The sequence below is a fragment of the Cololabis saira genome, chromosome 13 (genome assembly GCF_033807715.1).
Source record: "Cololabis saira isolate AMF1-May2022 chromosome 13, fColSai1.1, whole genome shotgun sequence".
Lineage (NCBI taxonomy): Eukaryota > Metazoa > Chordata > Actinopteri > Beloniformes > Belonidae > Cololabis > Cololabis saira.
In genome coordinates, this window is record NC_084599.1 from 12,100,957 (window position 1) to 12,127,999 (window position 27,043).

Genomic DNA, 27,043 nt, shown 5'->3' on the forward strand with positions numbered 1-27,043 from the left:
CGGGGTGATGTCAGTTTCGCAAACACTTAAGAATCAGATCACCATGAAACCTGTGCACTTGGGCAGTGATTACAGAGGTGGGTTTGGGCCTGGAAGACCCAGGTGCAAGTCTGCTTTTGGCCCTCAACCAACCCCCACTAGTGATGAGAGTGTTTCATGATAAATATTATAAATTACTATACTTCAGAAAATTATCCAAAGAAGGCTTGTAAAAAAGTGAACCACCACTCGTGAATTATCCATTTTTTTATTGAGGTTTATCAAACTCAGCATGGACCAAGGCACTCAAAAGACTTAGCTAAAATGGACATCAGCAGTTTCAGAACGTGACCTTGAACACAACCAACTCCTACTGGTCAAAAATCTGACGGCTGCGTATGATAGTGAATGACAAATGTTCCCATGTTCTGCAGCAATACCGTACAAATTGAGGTGGATATTGACTTCAACACATCTATTTTTTCCCTACAATCCAACAGAAAAATCAATGATCACAATAAACATCAACATCAAACCGTTAAAGAGTACAAAATGTATTAAATATATTAGATGCTCTATTAGCAACAGTCATGTTGTCTAGTGTTAGCAAGGTTTGACAGAGAGGCAGTATGTATTAAAAGGATATTCCAGGGTTTTTATTATCATCATCATTATTATTATTATTATTATTATTTAAGGTTATAGGAAATAATTGTGAGCAGTATGTGTCTTATCCCATTCAGAGTTATTGTCAGCCTAATTCCCCATGAGGATCCCTCCCTGATTCTCTAAAGTGTGATGGCTGACTGTGCAGGGAAGACTCTAATCTCTCACAAATATATCATACATTGTTTGTTGAAAAAAAATCCCTTTGAACCATTCACTACTGCTGCTGAAATACATTAAATGATCCAAAATGTAAATAAATTAGTTCACAACTGATCTAAATACTAGATCATCAGAGATGAGACACTTCATGTTTTCTGGTAATGCTTTACACCCGATAGTGTATGAGCTGATAGAAGGGAAAATGAAGAAAAAAAATATGCACATACAAAGAGGATCTGAGAAAATCCAACTCATTGTCCCATATGTTTACTTGTTCACATGTGTTTGAATCAGTGGAGCTACTAAGCTCAAAAACATACTCCAGTAGCAGGTAAGCGCATCTTGTTGAGTCCCTTTAGGCAAAGAAAAGGTTTGTTTTTTAGCACTGAATCAGGTGGGGATCTTGGTTTGAAGTCCTATTTATCCAGTTAACCTCTACATTACACCCATTCACTACTGTCCTTAGGGATTAAATGGTGTAAATATATAACCACAGTAGAGTCATATTTAACCTTATGAAATAAAAAAAACATCATCTAAATGGTACATTTTTTTGTAAACTGTAAAAAAAAAAATTATATATATATATGAAAGGCCTATTTTTAGCAGCTGTCATCTATTTGAAATGCTGCTTCACGTGAATAAATACTATATCTGCAGATATATAGTATTATTATATAGTGTATGATATTATGTTATATTCTGTTGCATATACAACATTTAATACATTATTTAAAAAGTTGCACTTACTTACAATTTTATAGGCTGAATACCTCAGAATGTCTGATTGCTTTTTTTTTAATATCTGAAATAGCACTTCTAAAAATGTGTTATGAGAAATTCAGATGCTTTTTATAGGGTTAGACATGCTTTAATACTTTTTACAGTTTTAGAGCCTCTATAACCCTTTTCTGCTCTTTTACAGCCTCACAATGTCACTGAAACACTTCTACATGCATCTACAGTAACACACACAGGTGGATACTGTTACCTGACAGACACAGATGAAGATTATATTGTTTTACTGTATTGGACTGTACTGTATTATATTAACATCATTAGAAAATGCGGAAAATAACTTAAACGTATATATCATACTAACTACAAATGTTACAGATCTCAGCAAATATACATTTATGTGTCAGGAGGATGGAAGAATTAAAAAAAAAGGAAAGATTGTTGTCATAGCTATCAGCACAAGTTGAGCCGTCCAGCTGCCGGTCAGAGCTCAGAGTTGAGCACTTTAAGAGGGGAGCATGGGCAGAAAGTGAGTAGACGGGTGTCTTCGTCGAGCTTTGTGACCTCGCCTTGGTTTCCCACGGCCATTCAGCGAAACAAACATCTGTCTGCCACCGTGCTTCCAGCGGAGCGAGGCGTACGTGTTGTAACCGTTCTCCTCAATGCGCTCTTTAAACTTGCAGCTTGGGTTGTACTTCACCTGTTATCAGAACGAGGGAAAGGACATGTTAAGGAGGTTATAATGGACTGCTCTGGAGCTGAATGCTTTCCCTGCTGTGCTGTAAAAGGCCAGTTTCCAAGAAGTGCACAAAGGTTAATGTCTGTTGTTGCAGTAAAACATTTTCTGTGTTTATAGTTGTTATGGAGCTTTTTTCCACTGCAAAACTATTAAAATGATTTATCTTGGTAACATGAAAATGAGAATTAATAGGTGGTAAAGTGAAATTGCAAAAGGTACTTTACTTAACCCTGAGCAAGTTAATCAAATTGAAAAATGTCTGGGAAAATAGACACGCCTAAAAACCATTGGTTTCTGTCAGTGGACGAAAACAAACTTTCCTTTTTAAAAAAAACAACAACAAAAAAATATTGGTATGGTGACTTGGTCTAACAATTACATTTTTAATGAGACAGATCTTTTGAAACTGATCTTGGAGAAATATTATGAGCACCAATGTTTGTTTGCTGGAAAAGTGACCGTGTAAGACTTCAGTTTCATCTCCCAGCAAAGCCTCCTTTATATGGGGCTTAAAACTTCTTATCAGTTTGTCAGATTCTTGCACGATAATGTGCAGACAAGCGATATTCCAGATTTTAATCATGCAACCACAACAAGACCGTCCGTGATTGCATCACAGTCCTGCACCAGGAGCTTCTTGCTGCTGTTCTCCTGGTGTTTTGCTGGAGTGCAGTTTCATAATAGTATAGTAAAGTGATGGATCCTCAGTTCTATTTCTGTCCTGCTTTCTTTGCTGAAGGCTCTTCTCTTATCACCACTTGTTAACTGATTGCATGTCCCTGATTTCTCTTTGTACAAGATGTAAGTGCTTGGGCTAGACACCACACACCTTCAGTCTGATGTGTGTCTGATGTTAACAAAGAGAGGTGATTACTTTTGAAACTTTGCTGTGCAAAACAACAATTGGCAGATGGCACGCAAGAACTTAAATGAGCCCAGCTGGCTTTTTGTCATTGCTGGTTGCTTTTCTCTGCCGTCTATTTTGACAGTGAGTTAAAGCTGCAGGTATTGTCAGTCATGGGCCAGGTGTACAGTCATGATTGATAGTAACACTCTGACCTTGATCTGGACTTTCCCGCAGTGAATTCACCTCATTTCAACATAAGATATCCTCCATCCTCACCAACTCCCCCCTTCCCCTCCCAGCTCTCAGAGGCTTGACCCCCAGAAACAATGTTGCAAAGTTGTATACACACCGATCCAAAGAGGGTGCCTTTCTTGGACATAGCTAAGTACAGGCCGGTGCTGACAGATTTGATAGCAACAACTCCCACACTGACGGATCGGATTTCCATCAGGCCTGGAAAATAAAAGAGGGGGGAAAATACGGGTTAGAAATATCAGACATCAGTTTCACCATCAAAAGATACTCTATCATTAACACTTAAGTTGTAAGACAATCATATTCTTAGTATTCTTAGAGGATAAGACAAAAAGAGAAAGAAAAAGAAAAAAACATACACTCAAGACATGTACAGTACAATAGCCAGAAGGGGCTTCCATTGAGGGGATATAATTTAATCATAAAGCATTTCAACAAGTCAAATGTAAACGCAGCACAAGATACCAGATTTTAAATAATCTTTTTCACCAAAACTTAATTTAATCCTTTTATTGACGCATCTTCGAGCGAGAGTAGAACTGCACAACACACTGTTTAGCAGACACAGTCTGGACCTGTGGAGTTCATGTCTGCTCTGCAACATGCAAACATAAAAGCCTCCTGACTCCAGATGTGACACGCCATCCTGATCATACCCTGTGTTGTTTACTGAAGGACACAAAGCCCTTGTCTGCTTACCACCTAAGTGGCCTCTCCAACCCACTTAACCCCTAGAAAAAGCTGGCAAGCTTGTAAGATAATTGTTTCCTCTGGGCACTGATTGCAAACAAGTCCCATGTGGTGCTCTCTTGATCTGCTTTTTGTCTGCATTCAAAAATAAAGGCAAACACCCTTTATCATGGCTATGACAGAGATGTTTTGGAGATGACCTGCAGGCATGCCGCACGGTCCTGAATAGGGACTAATTGCTGCAGATGAAGGCTTCTTGTACATGACATTTTTCTGCTTTCATTTGCCCATTTACACTACAGATACCACCTTGATGTGGTCACCTATCAGATCAGTGAGTGAAACCTTTCTCAGCCTCGAAAAACATGCAGGTATATGAAGAGAAACATTTGGATAATGTTGCTTGGAAGTCAGACTACTGCTGCAGATTTGCTATGAGGATTGTTGGCTTTGGATGCTTGCTGTAAACACAACACCAAATCAAGGAGGTGAAGAGCGGGGCGATCCAAAACTTAGGAAATGAGTGAGTGATGATGTTGAGTTATGAAAGCAGCAGCAGCGGGTCACTAGCCACCTGAATGACCTGAGCTTCTGGACCATGTCATTGGTTCAACATCCATCCAGAAAGGAAAAGTAAATATTCACACCAAAGGCTTTGCAGGTGCAAACCCCAGTTTGCACAGTTTGCACTGTAGTCTTTTTTTAATGCCTGTTTACTTTTGCAAGTCCAGATTTTGACCAATAAGCTGGAACCTCTCACAAGCACTCAACTTAATGTTTTTGTGTTAAATATTGTAGATTTGTTTATCTTAATGCAGAAGTTGTTTAAATAACTCATAACAGTAATACAATTATCTGCAGAAAGATACACAACTATTCTTTTCATTTTTCTTTTTGTGGTAAAGACTATGGCTGAACTGACCCAAACACATCTGCTAATAATACACCATCGAAAACAGCACATTTGTTAATTGACTGATTTGCATGCCTTTCATTTCTACATATTGGATGCTGCAAAAGTATTGAGCTGAGCACAGCAATTATTTAACTTGTGCGTGACTTTAGGTGATGACACATTGGTGGAAGATTCATGATTTTATTTATTTATCTTCTGTTACTTTCACAGGGATATGTTCTGTCATGGTTTAGCAGCTGATTACTCCAAAGTGTGCAGTCTTATAATAATAATAATAATAATAATGGATTCATTCTGGATTTTCCGAGAAATCCAAGTATACATGCACAAGAAGACAATCAATCATTGAGTGAAGTGCGTTTTTTTTTTCTTTTGCGTTGGCGTTCTTCCGGTTAATTCTTTGTCAATCTTTTTCTTCTCCACCATGACTGGCCAGAAGGGACAGTGTGTAGTCCAAAACTGCTGCATGTTTTTGTGAGGGTAGCTCACATTAGCTACCCAAGGGAACACAGGGAGAACATGCAAACTCCACAAAGTCGTGTATATGTGGCTTTTAAAAATTCGATATTAGTCAGATTAAGGCAACAATTCGACTTTCTGTTAGTGCATGTGAACTTACTGACTGCACTGGAGGCGGCCCCAAGTACACCTGAAAACTCTCCCAATTCTATGTTTTAGGACAGTGGTTCTCAAATGGGGGTACGTGAAGGCACTACAGGGGGTATGTGAGATTTTAAAATATACATATATTTAAAAAGTAGCATCGATGCAAAAATCCTTTAAAAATAAATATTTTATAAATAATTGAGGAAAATACAAGTCTAAATTCATAAAATTAATTTTATCTTCAGGAGTAGGCTATTCAACTTATTATCCTAAAACTGCAGAGTATCCCCCACACCAGGATGGTTCCACCTAACCTGTCAATCACCTGGCTTCACCTGTCAATCACTTGGACCAACGATGGAGTCGTGGTTGAAGCGTAGCAGCAATATTTTAATGTTTAATAAATCAGTTACTGATGGCACAGTGCTCTGTTTTAGGTCTTTTTTTTTACAACCAAAAGTGCTTTGCGCTGGTTAGGGGGTACTTTGCTGAAAAAATATTTCACAGGGGATTCATCACTGAAAAAAGGTTGAGGACCACTGTTTTAGGATACCATGGGTCTACACACTTGTCTCATCCTCATCAATACAACTAAAGGCAACAGGAAGAAAGATACAGTCAATAAACATACTAATCTGGTGATCACTTCCTAGAAAGCTCTTTGGTCACAGCTGGCACTCCACATGGACGAGACTCCCCAGTCCATGTCATGATCTTTCATTACTGGTAAAGTGATGGATAGCTTTTAGCTTCTCTTGTTTCCACTTTCAACTGACCTTTTACAGAACCTCAATGGCAACAATTTCACTTATTGTATTTAGTGACTACTAGTGGTTTATTTGCAATCTTTGGACAACATTTGATGACTGGATCACAAACACTTTGAATAAAACAACTCTTACTGTCCATACGAGTATTTGAGTTCATCTGAATATCTATCTTCTACAATCTATAGATGACAACCATTTGATTAATAATTTCATACAGCACACCCCTAACTGCAGCTGCTAATACCACCAGGTATGTTGTTGGTTTCAATGACATTATATGAGGGGCTTCCAAGATAAGAGGAAAAACATGACAGGTTCCTATCCTTTGAAGCACTCTACAACTGCAAACCTTTTTCAGCCTTGAACATCACTAGCCATGCTTACTCAGTGAGGTCATGTACTTTAGACACCCACAAAAAGAAGTAAAAAGAGAAAAAAATGAGGAAAAAAAGATGGGTAAGATAAACAAACACAAACTCCTGTTGAGTGTCTTTCTTCTCTGACACGAGTGTCTAAATGACGGTCTCTTTTCACTTCCACACAGCTGCAAAGAAGGGGGAATGCCTTGGTGTAGTCCATCCAGGTATCGGCCCAGCTGCACCCCCATCATTCCTGCACTGCCTCTGATCCTCCGGGGAAAGATTAACACTTTGAAGGCTGCCTCCTTTTAACAAGCTGTGTTTACAAACACCGGGTGTGCTCTGGTGGCACCTGGAGCGTGCGAGGGACTCATAAGCAATTAGCTAAGGCTCGGATGGTGATCGTGGCACTGCAAGGGTTTATGGGGGATTAGTCTATGCCAATGAAAACCGCTGGTGCCTGAAAGTGGTGCCAGCAGTAATAAGCACTATTTGGTGGTTTTAGTTACAGGATGTGATGGAGTTTGTCAAGTCTGAGACACTGTAGGAACATGAGTCTGGATAGTCAATTGTGTTATACTCTAAGAAGTTAGAATTTGAGTTTTAAAAATGTCAAGATTGAAAAATAAGTTAAAATTAAAAATAACACTAAATTCAGTTATTTTACAAGAATGGCTTAGTTTCACATACATGTTTGCAAAGGGGTTTTTATTTTTTATTTTTGTCTTTTAGCACAAGTATTATTGTTATATTATTTCATGTTACATTTGATGAATTCCTGTTGTTTTAGCCAAAATAAAATATCTGAAGATGGGGAATAGAGTTCCCTTTGCCTGTAGAAGAACAACTTTTGATGTAGCTCTGGACTACTGATCACACAGATGTAAAACGGATTCAGATCTGTATAATTGCAGTCAGATTTTCAAAAGTCCCATCATTCGGTTTAGGGCGAGGATTGTCAAGTTATTAGAGGGTTTTTCTTAGCCTGGCCAGACATACTGATGTGTTTTCTTTGATACAAAGAATAAGTCTCGTTCTTCTGGATTCAACTTTGATTTTCAGGAGAAAGTACCAACAGACCCAGAGAAAACTGCCTCTGGATGACTTTGGATAGGCATTCAGCCAATCTGAGAGATTAAGCAGAACAATTATCAGACTAGTATGAGCAAAAGATGAGCAAATTCTCATCAAATAGGAAAGCTGGTACAGGCTGTGTTGGTTTAGCACTAAAAACTTGTCGATTGTTATAATCAATTCTGTAACCACCACTTTGACCACTTCATAGTTGTATATGTTCTGTACTGGCTAAAATGGCTAACAGACCGGTTCATAAGAGGGGATTTTGAGTGGCCACAGCTGGCCAGGCTAGTTGAGGTCCAAATATCACCTCACACGAGACTCTTCATTTACAGAAAGGAAAATACAGTTTTATAGAACAAGACAAAAGAGACATCTGGACAGTTTCTATTGAACTGTCACAAGATTTATTGAAAAAACCAAACCGTCTCAGTGGTCAAGCAATACATTGTTGTCCATAAAGTTGGAATAAAATATCTTCCATCACTGCTCAGGAAATTATTGTAAATGAAATGAGAAATAAAAAGAGGAATCTTTCTGAAAACAAAATGATTCCAGCTTTATGGGCAACATTGTAGCTTCAGATGTTGGATTTATAATTTTTGTGATAGAATACACCAAACAAATTTTAAGCACTGACATTGGATATTCATGGGTCCTTACAAAACCAGGTATTTCCTCTTATTTCAGAAAACACATCAAAGATTTTTATGTAAACATGTATTAATAATAACTGTAATAGCATGTGGTCGGGTGTATAATGGTAGGATTTGTGAACATAAATGAGTAAAAGAAAGATTTGAAAATTCATTAAATGACTCAAAGGTACTGAACTATGTCACAATAAAGAAGAGCAAAGAGAAACAATGAGGACAAATTAACTCTTTGTCATTGACTTGCACTCGGACCTGAAGGTCACTTCTTAACCCCATTCTGCAGAGTAAGTATCAACCAAAGGTCCTATTGAGCAAATGAGAAAGGCCCTTCTGGCTTCCCACTTGCAATTGGCAAGATCTCTTAACCTTTGACATGTTTTGGCTGGGACTGTCAATAAGCTCAAGCTGCCATTACAAGCAAATCCCGCACTATACATGTCTAGTCAACTGTGGACTTGCCATTTATTTCTCCTCTGTGGGATTTTTTAAAAGCATAGAAAAAGTCTTTTACCCAGTCTCTTTTTTTTTACTCTCTTTTCTTTCTGTCCCCTGTTTTTGGACACAAGCCCATCTTCAGATCATTGGAGCCTTTCTGACCTTGGAAAAAAAGGCTAGAAAGGAACAGGAGAGACACTCTCATTGGGGTCCCTTTTGTGAGACTCATGGTGAGGAGGAGGAGGAGGAGGAGGAGGAGGAGGAGGAGGAGGAGGAGGAGGAGGAGGAGGAGGGAGGGAGGGAGTAGAGGGTGAAGGTGCTGGTTATAATATGGGAGCTTTGGTGGTGGGGGCAGGTGCTTCCAAAAGCTGTCCCCTCATCAAGTCTTTGTTGCTCACCTGCGAGGTGAAGAGCTAGACAAGATCTTATTATTAATGACTGAGCATTCTGAATGAGGCTCTGCAAATTGTGGTAAAATACCTCCCTCCATCACAATTTTAAAGCAGAAAAGAGTAAAAGACTGAGCAAAAGGAAACAGAAAAGGAGATTTTTCTGCTTTTTCCCTCCTGTCTTCTTTTTGTTCCTTTTATCAAGTCTTTAATTTCTTGGGCTGCACCCTTGAGCAACCCTCTACGGCTTAGTGCTTGACCAGAGCCGAGCCTGGGAATCTTGGGTTCCTGCTGTGTTCCTTTTCTTGATTGACATACCTTTTCAATTATTTCACAGTTTGCTTGCTTTTTAAACGAAGAGGGCCCTGTTGTTTTTTTCTTTCTGCCCTCCTTTTCAAAACACAAGCTTTTCATGTTGGGTTTGGGCTGCCAGGCCTAATGGCTGTGACCAGCACCTTTGATCTACCATGACCCCTTCGAAGGGTCTGGTACTGAGCAAGACTGCCGCCTGTGTATCGGCACGGACAAAGACTGCATCACTCACTATTGCTTTAAACACCTTGAGAGATTACCATGAGAAATGCCACTCTGTGAGGGTCTTTAAGGTCCGGTGACATTGACAGTCTCATGTTAAATGTTTGTGTACAGTAACACCCCGATGATAGGGACGACTAGTGGAGATGGATCGTTTTGTCTGCCAGTTGTTAGAGATAAATGCAGTAATTTAAACACATTCTATGTTTTTACCAATTACTGGTCAAACCTTGTAAACTGCCTTAAGCTGCGAACATCTTGCAAACACATGCAACAGAAAACTACAATAAAGGACAATCATTGGTAGGATCATTCTTGAAGACATATTGGAGAACTGGTGAGACGCATCATTTTCTCAAAATTGTGTGGTACCCAACAAGCATTCATCAAAACTCAGCTTGAATTTAGACCACAACCAACTGTCACAAATGCCAGGTTGCAGAATTTTTGCATTTTCTTCTGAATATCCCTTCAATATAACACCAGATTCCTCTGGGTTAGGATTAACACAGCTGCAACATCTGCAGTTTGATCCCAACCAACACTCTTTCTTTGGCTTGCTTCTCTCTTAGTTCTCACATAAAGGCCAAAGTTTCCAAGAAGAAAGATAAGACAGATTTGTTTAGTATAATCTTTGAAAATACAGTAACTCTGCTTTAGAACAATGTTCCACCCAGTATGAGGGTAAACCAAGGAAACACAAACAGTGATCACAAACATCTCATTCATTCACAATTATAGGTTGTAAAACAACATAAAACACATGGCGTTTACTCCTTGACAACACAACTGTGATTATGGTTGATAAATCCAAGTAGAGCGGTGAGTCAACACACTTATCACTGTTTGAGTGCAACCTGACAAATACAAGCTTCTCTTGCTCCCCATATTCAAATGAGTCATAGTGATTGGTGCAATTAAACAATTAAAGGGAAGTCTTGTCAGGGAACTCATCAAGGTCTCTGATACCCAGTTAGATAGTTTCTCACTACATGTTTAAAACAACAAGGTTATGAGATTTGCACATACAGCTAAATGCATCAAGATGTAAAATTGCGTGTCATAGATGGGAAAGCAATTCAGTTCTACTTGGATCTGTGTCTGTGATGTCGCAGTGGACTGCAAATCTGAACCACTGATTGAATGATTAGTTATCACACTCATTCAATTCAATTCAGCTTTATTTATATAGTTCAAAATCATGACAAAAGTAGTCCACTTAATACAAAGCCAATAAAATAAAAACAACAATCATTGCTTTACAAGGGAAACCACTAAAACTTATGTGGCCCTAACATGGCCTAGTAACTTCGGGTACCCACTTTCACTAAGACTAAAGCCCACACTTTTACCAACCACATCTGCATGCTGTGAATGTGCACTGGCTGTTAACGTCAATGAGTTTTCTAAATCTCTGTGAGTGTGCTTTGCATCCAATAATTCTTCTCCCTCTTTACATCAGGATGATACCTGGCATCTTCACTCACAAAGGTTAAATATTAGGGCAATTTATTACATGCTTGTACATATCAGACATTTTTATTAGTATGCCATTCTTATTTTTAATCTTTGAATTTATTACAATTAATTTGTTATTTTCCCAGAGCGAAGGGCATATAAATGCAGGAGTCACTCACATAGAGTCACACTCAAACCACAGCATCCTTCTTGCTTTCTGTAGGGTTTGACCAGTAGTTTTACAGTCTATGGGTTGTAGCGCCTTACCTTCCTTCTTTTGTGGTCAAACAAAGCTTATTCCAGCCGCCAGAGAGAAAATGAGAGCTACATCCTGAACACACTGTCACTCCATCATTAGCCTCACTCCAATTAACCTGGTTGGAGTGAGGCTAATGCTGGCTAATGAATTAGATCAGTATTGCATTCACAATTCTTCTGCTCCCAAAATGACCAAAAATGAATTATTAAAGACAAATTACTAAAGACATGTCAGAGCCTTCTACAGACTTTTAATGACAGCATCATCAGATATCACACAATGTGTTTTAAATTTGGTTCTTTTTCAAATTGCGTGAGAAGTTATTTCAGAAAAATAAGAACATTGTGCTAGTTAAGGTGGTTCATGTTTTTTCAAGTTAATATATATATATAAATAAATCTTCCCATGTCTGAGCACAAAACCTGTAGCTGTGCTTCTTTTTCTCTCTTTCAAGAAATTAAAGATGACTTCTAAAGACCTCTCAACAACCGCTTGTGTATGGCCAAAGTTAATTAGTTGGTGCTTTCTTCTTCAAGATCTTGACTCCAGGTTTTTTTTTTAACAACCATGAATATAGCTCATGCCAGACTCTCAATAAAAACTCTAACCCAATCATCGCTAAGATGCATATGGAAAATCGGCTTAATCTCCTACAAGTGTAGTAGCATTTCTGATGTGTGGAAGTGTTTTCAATTGGAAGCTGTCACTCAAATATAAGTAAAACTTAATCTGGACTGAACCAAAAAAACCCAGGATGAGTTTAAGTCCGGAAGGTTGTATAATAATGATGAATGTTTATATTTACTTTTGTTTGAGCGTAATTAGATCCAAAGCATAAATAATGCCCTAACTAACTTAACTAAACAGTCCTGGACAACAAGATGACACTTATAGTGTCTTCGAACAAAGATTTTGCCTTTCTATCTGTAGAACTCTAATGCATTGATGTGTGTGTGCATGCGTGTGTTTGTGTAATAGTGTGTGCGTGTGTGTGTGAGTGGCTAACTGTTGCGTGGCCAAGCAGCTGTCAGTCTACAGGCAGCCCCTCCCTCCCTTTCTACTAACTCTACCTGTCTTTCTCTTGTCCTGTCTCCCATCTGCCAGTCTGCCTTCCATTGTCCGTCTGTCCCTGATGTCTGTGGTCTCTCTGTTTAAGTCTAGCAAGACCCAGACTGTCCTCCTAGACCTCCTATGCTGGGTCTTTGGACAAGCACCACACCTATGCAAAGATGGACAGAGCTGTTTGCAGACACCGTGAGAATACTGAGAGAGAAGGAGAGAGAATTGACAAAACACACTTAGTACTTATATTTTTTTTCTTCCAGTAATAAAAAACCAAACTGGAAACTTAAAAACTTAAAAAAAAAAAAAAATCTTCAACAGCAAATTAGCTGAAAAACCTGATGATCCAGCAGATGCCGGTCCAGGCTGCACATGCAGACCAGCACGCTGAACAACTGGGCCCTGTGATCTGATTCTGTTCCTCAGATGAGCTCAGACTGTCTGGAGGTCTGAACAGTGTTTCTCTTGACTAATTTAGCTCAGAATTCCACGACAGGTCAGAATCCTTCAGCTCAAGTCATGTTGGCTCAGATCAAAGAAAATCTAATCGAATAAAAACGAAGGAAATCAGAAACAGGCTGACTTTTGTGCCCCTTTTAGCTTTTTTCCTTCATTCCAACATATTTGATTTTTCACAGATCTAAACAGGCTGTCAGTCTTGTAATCACACGTGTCCATGGGTTCTGTCATTTACAACTATACAATGCTCGTGCTAACACGGGGTAAGCGGTTTGCATATTCTCTTGCATGCGGCTCATCTTGTCAAAAATTATGGGTGGATGGAAAAAACGAGAAGAGAGGAAAGAAGAGAGTGGGATAGGGTTGATCCTCCCACCTCAAGTATTGCTTGCTGCTTTTTTATCCTTTGGAATCTCAACAGGGGATGACAGTGACGATGAGGTTGTTAACATTATTTCCTTTCTTTTTTTTAGCCTTTTAATTGTATTATATTATATGATTACATTACTGAGCATATTAATGATTACTGTTAAAGACCAAAAGAGGAAGTATTTTCAGAAAAAGGAAAAAACGTTTAAATGTCCTCTCTCAAAGCTGTGTGCTGCCAGCAAGGCTGAGGGAGGTGTAAAGAGGAGATGATCTATTTCTCTACAAGCCACAAACAAGCCACATGGTGGTGACCTGCTGAAAGCTGACTCTCGCACTCCCTCAGACTCAGCCCCGGCCACAAGGGGTGACATTCTCTCGCACACAATCCAGAGAGAGGCTGGTCGTCTTTCAGGACTCACACTCGGCCCAGTTACCCCCACCTTTTCATGTGGTGGTGCTGCCGGGAGAAGTACTCCAGGGATTAGTCCAGTCAGGTCTTTCAAAGGCCATTAGAGCAAATTGCAGGTATCCTGTTACCAGTGTGCTGGGACAGGCCAGGTGAGGGGCGCAGAGGCCAGGCAGGAGAGCAGGGGTCAGCTTGGGACAAAAAGAGAAGGCCACGTTGGGCCCCACTCTATCGGAGTGTCTCCCTGGCTCCGCAGGCTGGTAGGCCTGCATCAATGAATGGCTCACTTGATGGAACCTCAGAGACATTGTCTCATGGCCGTAACTTTAGCCTTTTTTTCTTAGCACCCTCCCACCCCCATGCTTCACTCTCCCCATGCTGATTTTCTTGTCTTTCAATTGGTATAGGCATGTCTTTACCCAGATGAATAAATGATTGCATTGCAAATCTAACCGCAGTGCTTCAGAAGATGCCTATCTGAACTGTCAAAATAATGATGGTACAATCTAAATGCTGTCATAGGTTAAAATTAGAATGAAATGAATTACTTCCACTTGTTACCTACATTTAAGCAGTAATGGCAACCACACATTGCATTGACAGACCACTAATGTGTGGTCTGTCAATGCATCACCGTGCTGCAGGCCTCACGAGACTGATGCTGCTGATAAAGGTGTATGGAAGGCCACGGGGAGTTCCGCATCCTGCCATTTTGTCTAAACTACACACACACACACATACACACACACACTCACTCACAAATGCCTCTCGGCCACTTGTGCCAGCCACACTCACACAGGCATACACACACACACATGCCTCACCCTGTCCCAACCAGTGGATGACAATCTTGTGGAGGGTGCTGCGGAAGTGTTTCATTAGTCAATTACCGCTGGTAGATAAAGCCCCCGTTCCCACAGTCTTCAAGGCCGGGGGGTCAAATGTGACCAATTACCCACCATCCCCTCACAGGACAGATTAGTCTGTCTGATTTATCCCCAGACAGGCTGACCCAGTACTCCAGAATCCCCCTCACATCTGGACACATCTGTGCTTGTGTGGGGAGGCAGTTCTGTGTGTGTGTGTGTGTGTTTGTGTGTGTGTAAAGTGTTGCACTGCTCTTGCACATTTTATATTGTTAATTAAGCAACAAGTTTGGGTTCCAAATATGAAATTTACTGAAATGTTTGTAGGAAATGTATATTTGAAAGGTAAAGATTTCGTGCAGCTTTACACTCAGCCACACACAAAGACTCTCGAGTCATTAGGGCGCTCGCATGTCCTGTCAGCATGTGCTCCATGCCAGATAAACCACTGAACGTAGCCTCTTTGGCCATGCTGAGCTGTGATTGAACATCAAGGAACATCAATCAGTTCATTAAGGAACCTCCAGGATGTTGAATCAGACCATCCACTCATCAAACCCCAAATTTTACAAGCCCAGTGGGGGCCAGAAAATGTAACACTAGAGGACAGGCCGAGGAAGTGGCTGAGCACGGTGGAGGGCTGCTGTAGTAAAGCTGGTGGATAGCAGAGGTGAAAAAGGTTAACGAAGCCATCGGTGTGCGCCCTGTTGGCTCGTCTGTGTCTGTGTGGTACTGAGGGGCCACAGTCTTCCTGACCGAGAGGCCTTCTCTTTAATCAAGGAGGGCAGACTGCCTCCAAATCATGCATCACATCCATAACAAGCAGAGGAGAAGCTATCAAAGGTTTCGCAGACAGTTACGAGAAGATCTGCCCTCCGAGAGCTTTGTGACTCATGGCTCCTACAGTTTGTGTCAGGGCGGGGTAGTACGACGGTGGGCTTCCCATCAAACTGAAATCATCCTCTTCACCGCTAAATCACAGTAAGCAGGCTTCGCTGGCTCTAAAGAGCAGCTGCAGTCGCACATCGCGGGGAAAAAAAGGCTTTTTGTATACCTATCTGAATTTAAGCTGAATAAAAAGGGAAAGATAAGCATTCAAACATTTTAAACTTTTCATTATGTTTCTGTAAAGCAAAATTAAACCAAAAAGGATTTTTTTTTTCCATAGAACTTTTAAGTTATGAAAACACATTCCTCAACACATCTCATGAGAACTTTTTCAAATTTTGACAATAACATCAATCTTGGTCTTGGGATAAATATTATTTTTCATTATTTCTATCTTTTACCATACCACTGGGACAAATATTTGGTAAAAAGACTGCAGAGAGCTTGAAACCCGATTGCACAAAAATAAGTATTTCTGAAGCCAAACATCAGTTATGAAATTTTTAAAAGGACCACAATGAAGTAGAACATTTAGTAAATGGTGTTACAATACTTCTGGGATGTTATGATTTATAGAACATATATATTTCGTGTAAGAAATTGACACTTCTCAAATGGGTGTTTGGAAGCCAGTACCATTAGGTAGTCGGCGTTATCACATAATGGGAGCTCCTTTGAAGGGGAAATAAAGTGACAAATAGCTGTGATTAGAATCATATATTAACCAAACTTACAGTAAATGCAATACCACTTCCTTTCTGACACTCATTGCCAAGTGACACGCTGATGACAAAGTTCAATAATGAGAAAAATTCCAGCCATAAATTCACTAAAACATTTATTCATCATCAACATTTACTCTTAGTGGCTGTTTTGTGTACATAAGGTGTGTAAATTAGATTTTTTTATTGTTATTGTTTTCAAGACATTGCCAATGATAGTCAAGTCTAATATATAACACTAACAAAGTTTTGGTTTGCAAGGTATTGCCTCTGACTTTGAATTACCGCATGGGTGGCTCAAGGGTGCAGCGTATTTCCAGTGACTGAGCACCAGGACAGAGAGTATTCTCTGTGGCCTGAACTTGCCCTATATTTACATTATTAAAATGAGATGGGCATCCAGGAGGTGACAGACGGCACAAGAGCGAAATCAGGGCCCTGTCAAAGCTGTCATTTGCTCCACTGGTCAAAAGGCCCTGACCCCAATCCTATCCACTGCAGGGGAGGAGAGGGGGAAATAGAGACCACAGGAGATAGAGAGTCTGCTCGGGTATGGATGACTGCAACAGAAAAACTTTTGCTCTGACAACCACAGCCTATTCTTCCTGACTTATTCAGATACAGGTGCAAAATAACAAAAGAAAAATAAGTCAGTTTATTCAAACGGTTGAATAAAAACTATGAGTGACAGTTCTATGTAGAACTTTAACTTTATTTTAAAAAACATTGAAAAGAACGATGATTTCCTTATATTAAATTAATGAGTGGCTTGATGTTGATTTGGGTATTTATTTCATTGGTGATTTGCTTTGATTTTTTAAGGATGAAGGTAACATGTAGACTGCACCTTTTATTTTAAAAATCTTTTTTATTTTTTGAGGAATGTTTGTTATCCCTACAGAGGCAATTTGTTTTACGGGCAGTCTTTCTCTTACTTTTTGCTTTTATTTTATTAATTTAATTAATCTTTTTGAGGGTAGGCATATAATAAGCTTTGCTTCAGCCTACCCCTTTTTCGGTCTAGATGTTATTTGTTTATTTGTATACTGGAAACGTTTTTGTTATGTTTTCTTTGAACAATTGAACGTTTTCTTGTTGTCAGTTTTATTCTTGGTTTTTTATTTTTATTTTTTTTGTGTCATGACCGAAAAAAAAAAAAAAAAAGTATAGTATGGACAGTCCTGCAAAGTTATACCACTGGTTTCTAGCACCCTCTGACTTGTAATGAGGAACATGGCCTCCCAGATGAGGGAAAACACCCACAAGAACATAACCTTGCTCATGTCAGCATGCACCCAAACACACAAACATGTATGCCTAAGACGAGAGCGCGGTAAAGTCTGTTTCATATTAGCCATTAGAGAACGGAAGTGCACATCTTTTTTAGTTTTGGGTCCACTTCATGCTTCTGCAATGGAACAAGTATAAACACAGATGCACGCATTATAAATGTACGTACACATTCAGAGGGTTCTCACACGATGCTCACATCCTGCTCATGTTCATTTAGTGAACACGGATGAATAACAGGTACGGCTGGCAGTTCAGAGTTCTGTGGGTATGTTCAAACCTGACAAAAGGGGGGTTCCTTAGTTTGTATCACACATACTGTATGTTTTTCATGTTAAAAACAATCTTAAGTTAACATGTAAAAAATGAATTTTGTGGCTAAAAAGACATGCTTCCTATAGCAGTGAATACCAAACTACTCTGAGTGCTCTGCAAAAGTGAACAGTTCTCTGAAAGACATATTTTTACATATTTCAGAGCTGGTTGGCTGCAGAAAGAGTGGCAGGGGTGTGATATGGTTGAAGCTTTAGAGTTGGTAGCATAAATAAATATGCCCAAGCACAGACAATGACATTTTTTCCTCTTGCATCCACTTTATCCTCCTTTTTCCACCACATAGCCCACATCTTTGTTTTGAACAAAGTTTAGGACTTAAATTTCCAATAAAAACCTTCGGTTTGGCACCATGCTTCATCCTTATGATCTGGATTCTTACGACTGAAGCTGTTGCTCCGACGTCACCCATTACATGGTTGACTGCCAAGTTGATGCTTTAGTTCAACTAGTGATGGACAAAGCATTGCAAATCATGAATTAGCGCATGATGTGAGGACACCCGCTATAACAATCAGGTAGGGCTGGGCGATTTTGGACAGAAATAAAATCCCGATTTTTTTCTCTGAAAACACGATTTTCGATTTCGATTTAGATTTTTTTGGTAAAACTACAAAAGACAATGGAATAAATGGTTTAAAATATTTTATCTTTATTTTTAAAGAAAAATAGCAAACAAATTTCCCTATTGGGAATGAAGTGCAATTGAAAGATACTGTAAATCCTCCTTGAGTTTAATAAAGTGACAACATTTAAAATTTTCTTGACCAAACAAAGATGACTAGACGAGCTCTGTCTGTAATGCAGCCAGATGCAAAAAAGGAAAATCGATTTTCCGATTTTCCTTTTTTAACATCGATTTTGATTAATAAATCCGATTTAGATTTAAAATCGATTAATCGCACAGCACACACACACACACACACACACACACACACACACACACACACACACACACACACACACACACACACACACACATTTATATATATATATATAAATAAATAAATAAATAACAAAATAAAAAACAATATAATGTATAATAAAATATAATACAAAATAAAATTCGGGATTTTATATATATATAATAAATTCCCAATTGTATTATTTATATATATATATATATATATATATATATATATATATATATATATATATATATATATATATATATATATATATATATATATATATAAAATCGATTTTCCGATTTTCCTTTTTTAACATCGATTTTGATTAATAAATCCGATTTAGATTTAAAATCGATTAATCGCACAGCCCTACAATCAGGTGACTCCATGAAATCAGTACTTCCCCTCACCTTGCATCATTGTATGTCTGAATAAATTTGAACTAGATATGAAGAAGAAACACATGTATTGGCTGGCTCTTGTAAGTATGTTTTGGTAATTTTCTTTTGATTATTTTTTATTATTTTATTAATTTTCAGCTGTAAAGATGGGGATTTTAACACAGGTTTCTTCTGGGTATTCACTTTTTGAACAGAATTGGCCATCAGAAATTTCTACTTTTACTTCATGTTTCTACTATTCAAGTCACTACTTATTCACAATGATTTACTGCATTACATATGTGTAAACCTGGCTGCCCATTCTGAGTCATTTCCGACATTGCCTCATCTTTTTTTCTTTTTTGGTGTCGAGAATTCATTTCAAAGTTCTTGGGTGGATTTCAAAGTCTACACATGAGCATGATCAGTTAGTTGTAGTAAGTGTTGGGTTGTCAGTCCATTACAGATTGGAACACACATTATGACTTGATTGCCTAACAGCAAGTCAATATTTGGCTTGACACATTGACAGGTAGCTGTGGTTGCTTTATCTGTGCATGTAAGAGATTAAAGTCTGACAAAAGTCCATCTGCTGTTGTGGCATTCTAGCTTCACATGAAGAAGGGTGGCAAACCTCAACTTGAACCCTTCCACACCAATGACAGACTGCTTTTACTGCTGCCTTTATGGTCCATACCTAATTCTACAGAAGGGGTAACAGGTGCATTGCCTTGTCTGTCTCTGGCTCTTTGTGACTTTGGCTAAATTTTTTACACCTGTATTATTTAACCTAGTGTACTCCAGCCCCCTGATAATGTACAGTATATACAGATTCATACTTTTTTGACATAACCAGTTTTTTTACTGCCACACCAGTGGTTACACAACTCCCAAGGCATGATGTGTGGCTCCGTTCAAGCAAGGAGGTGAGAGGTCTTATTGGAAGGGTCAAAACAAAACCATTAATCTGTCTCAATCTATCTAAAGTTGAGACAAGACGTGTCTCCTCTGTCTCTGCGGGATTACGTCAGTGCATGCTACCATGTGTATGCTTGAAGATGTGAGCGGCAGCTGTTTCTTCTTGAACCTTTTCTTTGGAGAATGATTTCAAGCATATAGTGTTGAATAAGAAAAGCTAGGTCGCAGCTGATGTCATTAATACACATTTTATCCTGTGCACCTAAAAGCACAAACTGTAAAAACAGAACTAATTTGCTCTTGTTGAGGAAAAGGCCAAATTCTGTTCAGCCTCTCTTTGAGAATGAGTTGCTTAACTGTAATCAACTGCCGCTTGTTACATTGGTGTTTATAGCACCTAAATAACTGAGGCAGTACCCTCTTGGACAAAGCAAGAAGTCTGCTCATGGGAAAAAGCTGAAAAGTAGAGGCAAGTGCACTATTTATTTTTTTTTGTTGTTGTTTTTGGCCCAGTTAAAGTTTAAAGAGTAAGCCTATGATCGTTCTCTGTTACACACGCTAACAACTTTCTGGTGTTCACACTGAATCATTTATTCAAAGTTATTCTCAGCTTTTGTAAAATGTTCAGGATGTCAATGCATCTATGATCAACACATCCCAGGTCCAAGTATCCAGTTACTGGCACTGTGAAGTCTTTGTGCTCCCTTCACACCCACAGGATGTCCACAGCTCTGTGATGTTATAAAGGAATTGGCTGCCGGAGCCAAAGTCAGACTCTATAAACCTGCTGATGAACCCAGTAAATCCAGGACAGGAGCCATAGCCAGACTGCTAAGTTTGTTAGCTACTAATTGCAACATTTTCTAGACTCCATTGAAGATATCAAACCCTGGTGACAGAGACCAGGGATGGCCGGCCAATTAAGCTAACAGTGACACTCTTGTCCTGAAGGATTCCCAGCACTGCAATGGTGCACGGACCTTTGTGAAGGAATTCTATACGTACATATATGCTTTTAAAAGTTGTACTGCCTATTCAGTCTCATCATAATAATAACAGCTTACACACAGTTGATATCAATTTCCTCTTAAACAGGTTGTGGTTGTCCAGTGTCTTAATGCTAATAGATGATTAATTCATGGGATTTTACTCTCATGTTGGCTGCCAAAAACGTTCACGAAACCCCTTTCGGTTGTGACGACCTAGAGCGAACCTTCATGCCTAATGAGCAACGGGAAAAGCTCCAGCATTTTCTAGCCTTTAATTTCCACCTCAATACTGAGCAGAGCACGCCCCAAGTCCTTCTCTTAGCCTCATTAACATGTGTATTCCCCTGATTCAAAATGCCAAAGCCCTTCCCTCAGCCAGGTGCTTCCCTCTTCAGCCCCTGCACTGGTGCAGATGATCCAGCACCCATCCGAGTGCTGACAGAATAAATGCTGAGTCATGTTTGGGGTCAGCACAAAATAAACCTCCTTATGCCTTTAAAATGGCAGGCAGCATGAGGCAGGCTTTTAGTAATGCTATTTGCAGTGGCCATGGTCTGGTCATGTTTAAAGTAAACAATAAATAGGGCATGGCGTATTCCCATCATAGTCCAATTACTGAAATAAATTCTAGAAATGTCAGCACCTCAACCACAATATATTGTATCATCATCAAGTTTTTTCTGTATTTTGCAACCCCATATTTTGCCCAACTTGTGAAATCAGGTGGAAATCGTGTATCAGGTGTCAATTAGGACATAAAATACAAAAAATAAGAAGTCCTATTTGAAACATTTGCGAAACATTCACAAAACATTCACAAGCATCATTACGCAGACAAAGTCATGCTTGGTGTTGCATTAAATTCTGGAGGGGATGTAAGATGTAAGCCCTCGGGAGGAAAGGGACATGCTTTTGAGCAAACTGTGCTCTTTAAACTAGCATATTAAATGAATCTTCTAAAATCAACACGTAAAAATACCTCAATTGGAATATTGCCTTATTAAGAAAAAAGCCTGCATGGAATCATTTATTTCATTTTATGAAATTCTTGTCACTTTCTAGTTTTCTGATTGACACCTTCCCCTGTCTACAAGAAGTTTGGATGATTTCCACAACATATTTCGGCGGGGTGGAAGATTTTCTTCCCAGGATCCCCTTCCAAGTCAAACACGCTCAAGAACTCAGAAAACTCTTGCATCAAACAGGAACATGTTGCGCACCACAGGAAAATTGGTAAATCCAACACACCCCAACTGTGAAATTTATGTGGCTGCTGGGGCAAAGCAAAGCTATGGTGTGACCGCAGTGACTTGTGTGATTTTAGCGGTGAGGTGACCTTATGTCCCAAGGGTGAGTTGATTGACACAATATGGAAGCTGCACAAGATTTGAATGCAATTAGCTACACCCACCCAAAATCTACCAGTCAGTCCGTTGAGATGTGATGAAAACATGGAGCACAAAATAAAATATTTGCAGTATGGAGTGCCCAGGAAGAATTTATGAAAGAAAACAAAAAAGTCAAAGGAAGAAGAAAAAAAAAAAGAAGAACTTGTGTTTTACTTGTGCAATTTCATCTGTGTATTGAGTTTGACTGTTATGGCTGGCGCATTGCACCCTGCTGCACTTGGTAGAATTTTCTGCTGCATTTGATCATGAACCAGTTGCTGGGCGTGCCTATGCAGCTGTTGTGTTGCAGGACTGTCTAATTAGCAGCCTGTGACCGATGACCCAGGACAGGATATGATGCGTACCTGCCTCTGGAGCTTTTGTAAACACTTGGGTGTGTTTTTCCCCTCGATCATTTTCTGCTTTGCCATAGGTCAAAAGAAAAACATGCTGAAGCACACCCTTCTGGTCCCTCAAAGGACTGTACTTTGTCTCTTCTGAGAGACTACTTCATAAATGTATTTATAGTAACTTCTGTGATAAAGTCGCTTGTAAATATTCATAGATGGTTCTATTTTTAGATCAGACATGAGTCAAATACTAGTCTAGTCATTCATCTTGATTTTTATCTGTCCCATTTGATTAACAAAGACTTTCCGATAAATGTCCTGTAAGTTTAGTGCTTGTTTTATTCTGATAACAAGCTTCAGGAACGGATACCGGAGGTACAAGTGTTTGAATGTGTGTACAAGGTACAACATTTTTCCCTGAAGCATTCAGAGATGTAGCTGATATTAATTTGGATTATGAGTTCAATTTTGTTTTTGTTTTTTTAAGCGTATTTAATTTAACCCATATTTGTCTGTTCATCCCTAACTTAAGGGCAATTCAAAGGATAAATGCATGATTCAAGTGTAATATATACTGACATGCTTTTGTAATTCCTCTGGCAGTGAAACTTGAGAGCACTAAGCATAAATACATTCATATGCAATACTATGCTTTGTATTTTTTTTCTGTCTCCCCTCAACCCTTTCCATGTTTCTAATCCCTTAAAACCTCCATCCATCTAAGTCAGCTTTTCTCCCTCTTCCTCTCCCTCAGCTGTTCCATGCCCCTGCTCCGCTGGGATTGATACAATATTTTCCAACCTCAATTAGCAGCAAGCCTGTTGACTAATTCTGACTGTTTTTGCACCTGAGTGGGAGCTGGGAGTTGGATCTGGAAAAACTGAGCGGATGGAGGTGAGGGCTGGGGTCTGGGTGTAGCGAGCAGAGCTGTCGAGGCAATGTAGCTGTGTCGACAAGAGTGGAAGGGCAACACAGAGGACAGACTGTCGGGCGGGCTGAGGACAGTCCTGAGCAGAGTACATGTAGCTGTTCTGGGAAATGTTATATCTTGTAAAACAATACAGCAGGCAAAACCTAAAACTAAAAACAAAAAAAGGAAAAATATTTCCCAAAGCACTATTAGAATTCCAATCAATTTGGTAAGAATGCCAAAACTAAATGTTTCCCTTTGATTCCCATTTGTTTCTGTGCCACTGTTCTTGTCATTAAATGTGTCCGGCTCATCCTACCACTTTAGTCTCTAGCTAAGACAAATTCTCTGGGTCAGGAGGCTTTAGATGTGCTTGTAAAGCCTCCTTATGTGTGTTACATGGAAATCGAGACCTCAAACCACATCTGCCACATTGCGAGGTGCAACCACACGCAAACCACAAGATCCATTTTGTTAAAGTTAAAGTAAAGCCTGCAGTCCATGTCCTAATGTTTGGCACCGTGCTCACTACACACCCTCGTTCTGAGTGAGCACAGAAATAAAGCAACTTTTTTTCCAGCATAGGAAAGGAGAGGATGATGGTTATAGTGTAAAAAAAAATATTTGCATGTACTTTTTTATTTATTTATTTATTTTTATAGAGAGCTACTGTGACCTCCCAAATGAAAATTATTTTATTGAAGGAAGAAATATTATGAACCTCATAATTTGTCATTTTTCCAATGACTTAATTTTGACAAATTTCTTCCATCTTTCATCCTGGCTTAAATTAAACTGTCAAATTTAGGCAATATTTGGGCAGACCATTTAATTAAAGGAGGTGACATATGCTACCTTTATTGAAAGAATAATGTCTCAGCTCGGATAAATCCACACATTCCAACTTAATATGGCAATAATTCAGCTCAGCTGTAATTTACACTATGTGTGTGGCTTTTAGAGATTTTGCCATGTGACCAGTCCTGACAGGTTAACAAATGTCTTCCAAGTCTGCAGTTCGGAGACAGTGGCAACAGGCTGACTGGCTTGTAAGCAGGACCATGTAGTTGCTCTCCCCCAGTAGCTGCATGGAAAAAGTCTGACTCACCCACTTATATAAAAAGGTATTAACGACCAAATGCATAAATATTACCGTCAAAGGCAAAAATGTCTCCAAAGGCCATCCAATCAGTCAGTCAGCCAGTGACTAATGGAGAGGGAGGTCAGTTCATCTGACTCGGTCAAGCGTCTGAAAGACGTCCATTGATGGACAAGTTGAAAAGCATGATCAGGTTCTTCTGAGGTGTTCCTAAACTACAGATTGTATATCAACAACAGCCTCGCAGACACCGAGAACAGTAAGTTGGTCTGTTGCAAAGTGATGTCCCGTCTGGGCTGAGGGGCATAATCAGGGGTGCACGACAGAACCAGACCAAGCTGAGAAAAGATTTTAAAGGGCTCAACAACTAAATCTTAATGTGCCAACCTGTCCGGACAAACACAAGCCAGCATATGGATGAAGTTAATGAAGTGCATACAATAAAACTGAATCTGTCTTTTCATTTCTTGGAAAAATGTACTTCAGTTTACGCCTGCTAGCAAAGACTGATGCATTTTCGATACAGTTTTGACAAGGTAATTCCCAGTGAAACTGAGTCTCTTTTTTTCAAGCCCAATTTGTGCTGATGATGCTCAGTGTCTGTCCTCAAAGCCCTCTCTCCCGTGTCTGTTTCCACTCCAGGGTATTCCCTTCTTACCTAGCAACGCCTCCAGTGCTCTAAACACAACACAAATAGCTCAGCAGTGTTATAACCGCAGGATATCCCTATGAACCGCTATAAAAGTAAACAGATAACAAAGTTCAGCCATAAATTTGGAAGTGAGGGCGTCAGAGGGCATCCCGACCCACATTTGAGATAGAGAACTCGGCTTTGCTCTGGCCATGCCAGTCACTTACTGTCAGCATAGTTTTTCCGCCGAGTGCCATCCACCTTTCCTGATTTGTCAATGCAGAGGAAAAACTTGTTGGCCGAATAAAGTCGCCGCAGTCTGACGTCACCCTCCAAGTGATTATAGCTGCGTGTGTGCCTTTCCAATGTCCATGAACAGTTGATGCCGCTCGAAAGCACCTGTAGAGGTTCGTGCCCCGGACGAGGAGGACAGGCCCCTGTGGCACTGCCAGCGGTGACCAGGAGCAGGGTGACACATATCAGGGTAAGGGAGGCTGCACTGGGCAGGGGGATAGGGGGTCCAGTGGAGGCTGCAGTCGTGCTGCTGTTAAGGGTGGGCTCAGGATAGAGATGAGTTACGGACGCCGTCCATCTGCACATGGTGGGTCAGGCTCCCAAGGTGCACCTTGTGCAAGCTGTAGTCATGCTGATGATCAAGAGATGTCCCTGTGGAGGGTGGGAATCCTGACGTAAAGGGAGGGGGACTGACACTCACAGCAGGTCCACTGAATGTCACTGATAGCCAATCTACACTTTGGGCTGACGGAGGGCTTTCCTTCGTAAATCATCAAACACGCCGAAGTTTATCCAGTTGTCATCTTCAGTTTTTGATTCAGTGATCTTCTCTTGAAGTCCCCTTGTTGCAGTTCCTCAGGGATACAGCTCCTTGCTTGCTTGCTCCCTGTTGTCCCTGCTGTCCTTCTCCTTGGATTGAAGTCTTCTTCACTGGTCCACAGATAAAGTCCTGCAACGTTCCAGGACACACATGTCTGTATGGTGACAGTGTAAATGGATAAGTGTGTGTGCCTTTATATATGTGTGTGTGCACCTTGCGATGCTCTGGTTTCTCTAGCCGGATAGACACAAGTTGCCTGTCTGAGCTGCTGACCCGTGGCTGAGAGCGAGTTGAATGAGGCTTGGCGACTGACTGTTTGTGTGTGTGTGTGTGTGTGAGAGAGAGTGTGTGTGTGTGAAAGAGAGCATGCATGTGTGTGTATGTGCGATACTGAGAGAAAGAGAGAGGGAGTGAACGAATGGAGAGAGCCGGTGTGTGTTTACGACAGACGTGGGAGGGGTGGGGGGGGATGGGGCCAATGCACTCATTCATAACAATTTCAAACAAATGAGAAAGTTTGCATCAAGAGCCATCTCGTTTCTTTTCTGTCAGAATAGTTTACTCAGTGAGGAACAAGGATGATTTTTGCCATTTTAGTGGTTACAAACACCTGGAAAAACTTACATCCGCCTCCAATCTCTGATCTCGGCTCTCACTCCCCTTGATGCGAAGCATTTTGTAGCACGGTCAAATCAGCTCTAT

General features: G+C 39.9%; 2 protein-coding genes across 3 annotated transcripts in view; one reads left to right on the forward strand and one right to left on the reverse strand.

Moving 5' to 3' along the window:
- The window catches only part of polrmt (polymerase (RNA) mitochondrial (DNA directed)), a 108,684-nt gene that overhangs the window by 21,326 nt on the left and 60,315 nt on the right, over nucleotides 1-27,043 (forward strand). The window lies entirely within an intron of this gene.
- Nucleotides 248-26,652, reverse strand: fgf22 (fibroblast growth factor 22). Its single transcript, XM_061737031.1, has 3 exons — nucleotides 25,734-26,652; nucleotides 3,481-3,584; nucleotides 248-2,245 (listed from the first exon to the last, which is right to left on the reverse strand). Exons 1-3 carry the CDS (start codon nucleotides 26,104-26,106, stop codon nucleotides 2,051-2,053), a joined length of 672 nt encoding a protein of 223 aa, XP_061593015.1. The 5' UTR covers nucleotides 26,107-26,652; the 3' UTR covers nucleotides 248-2,050.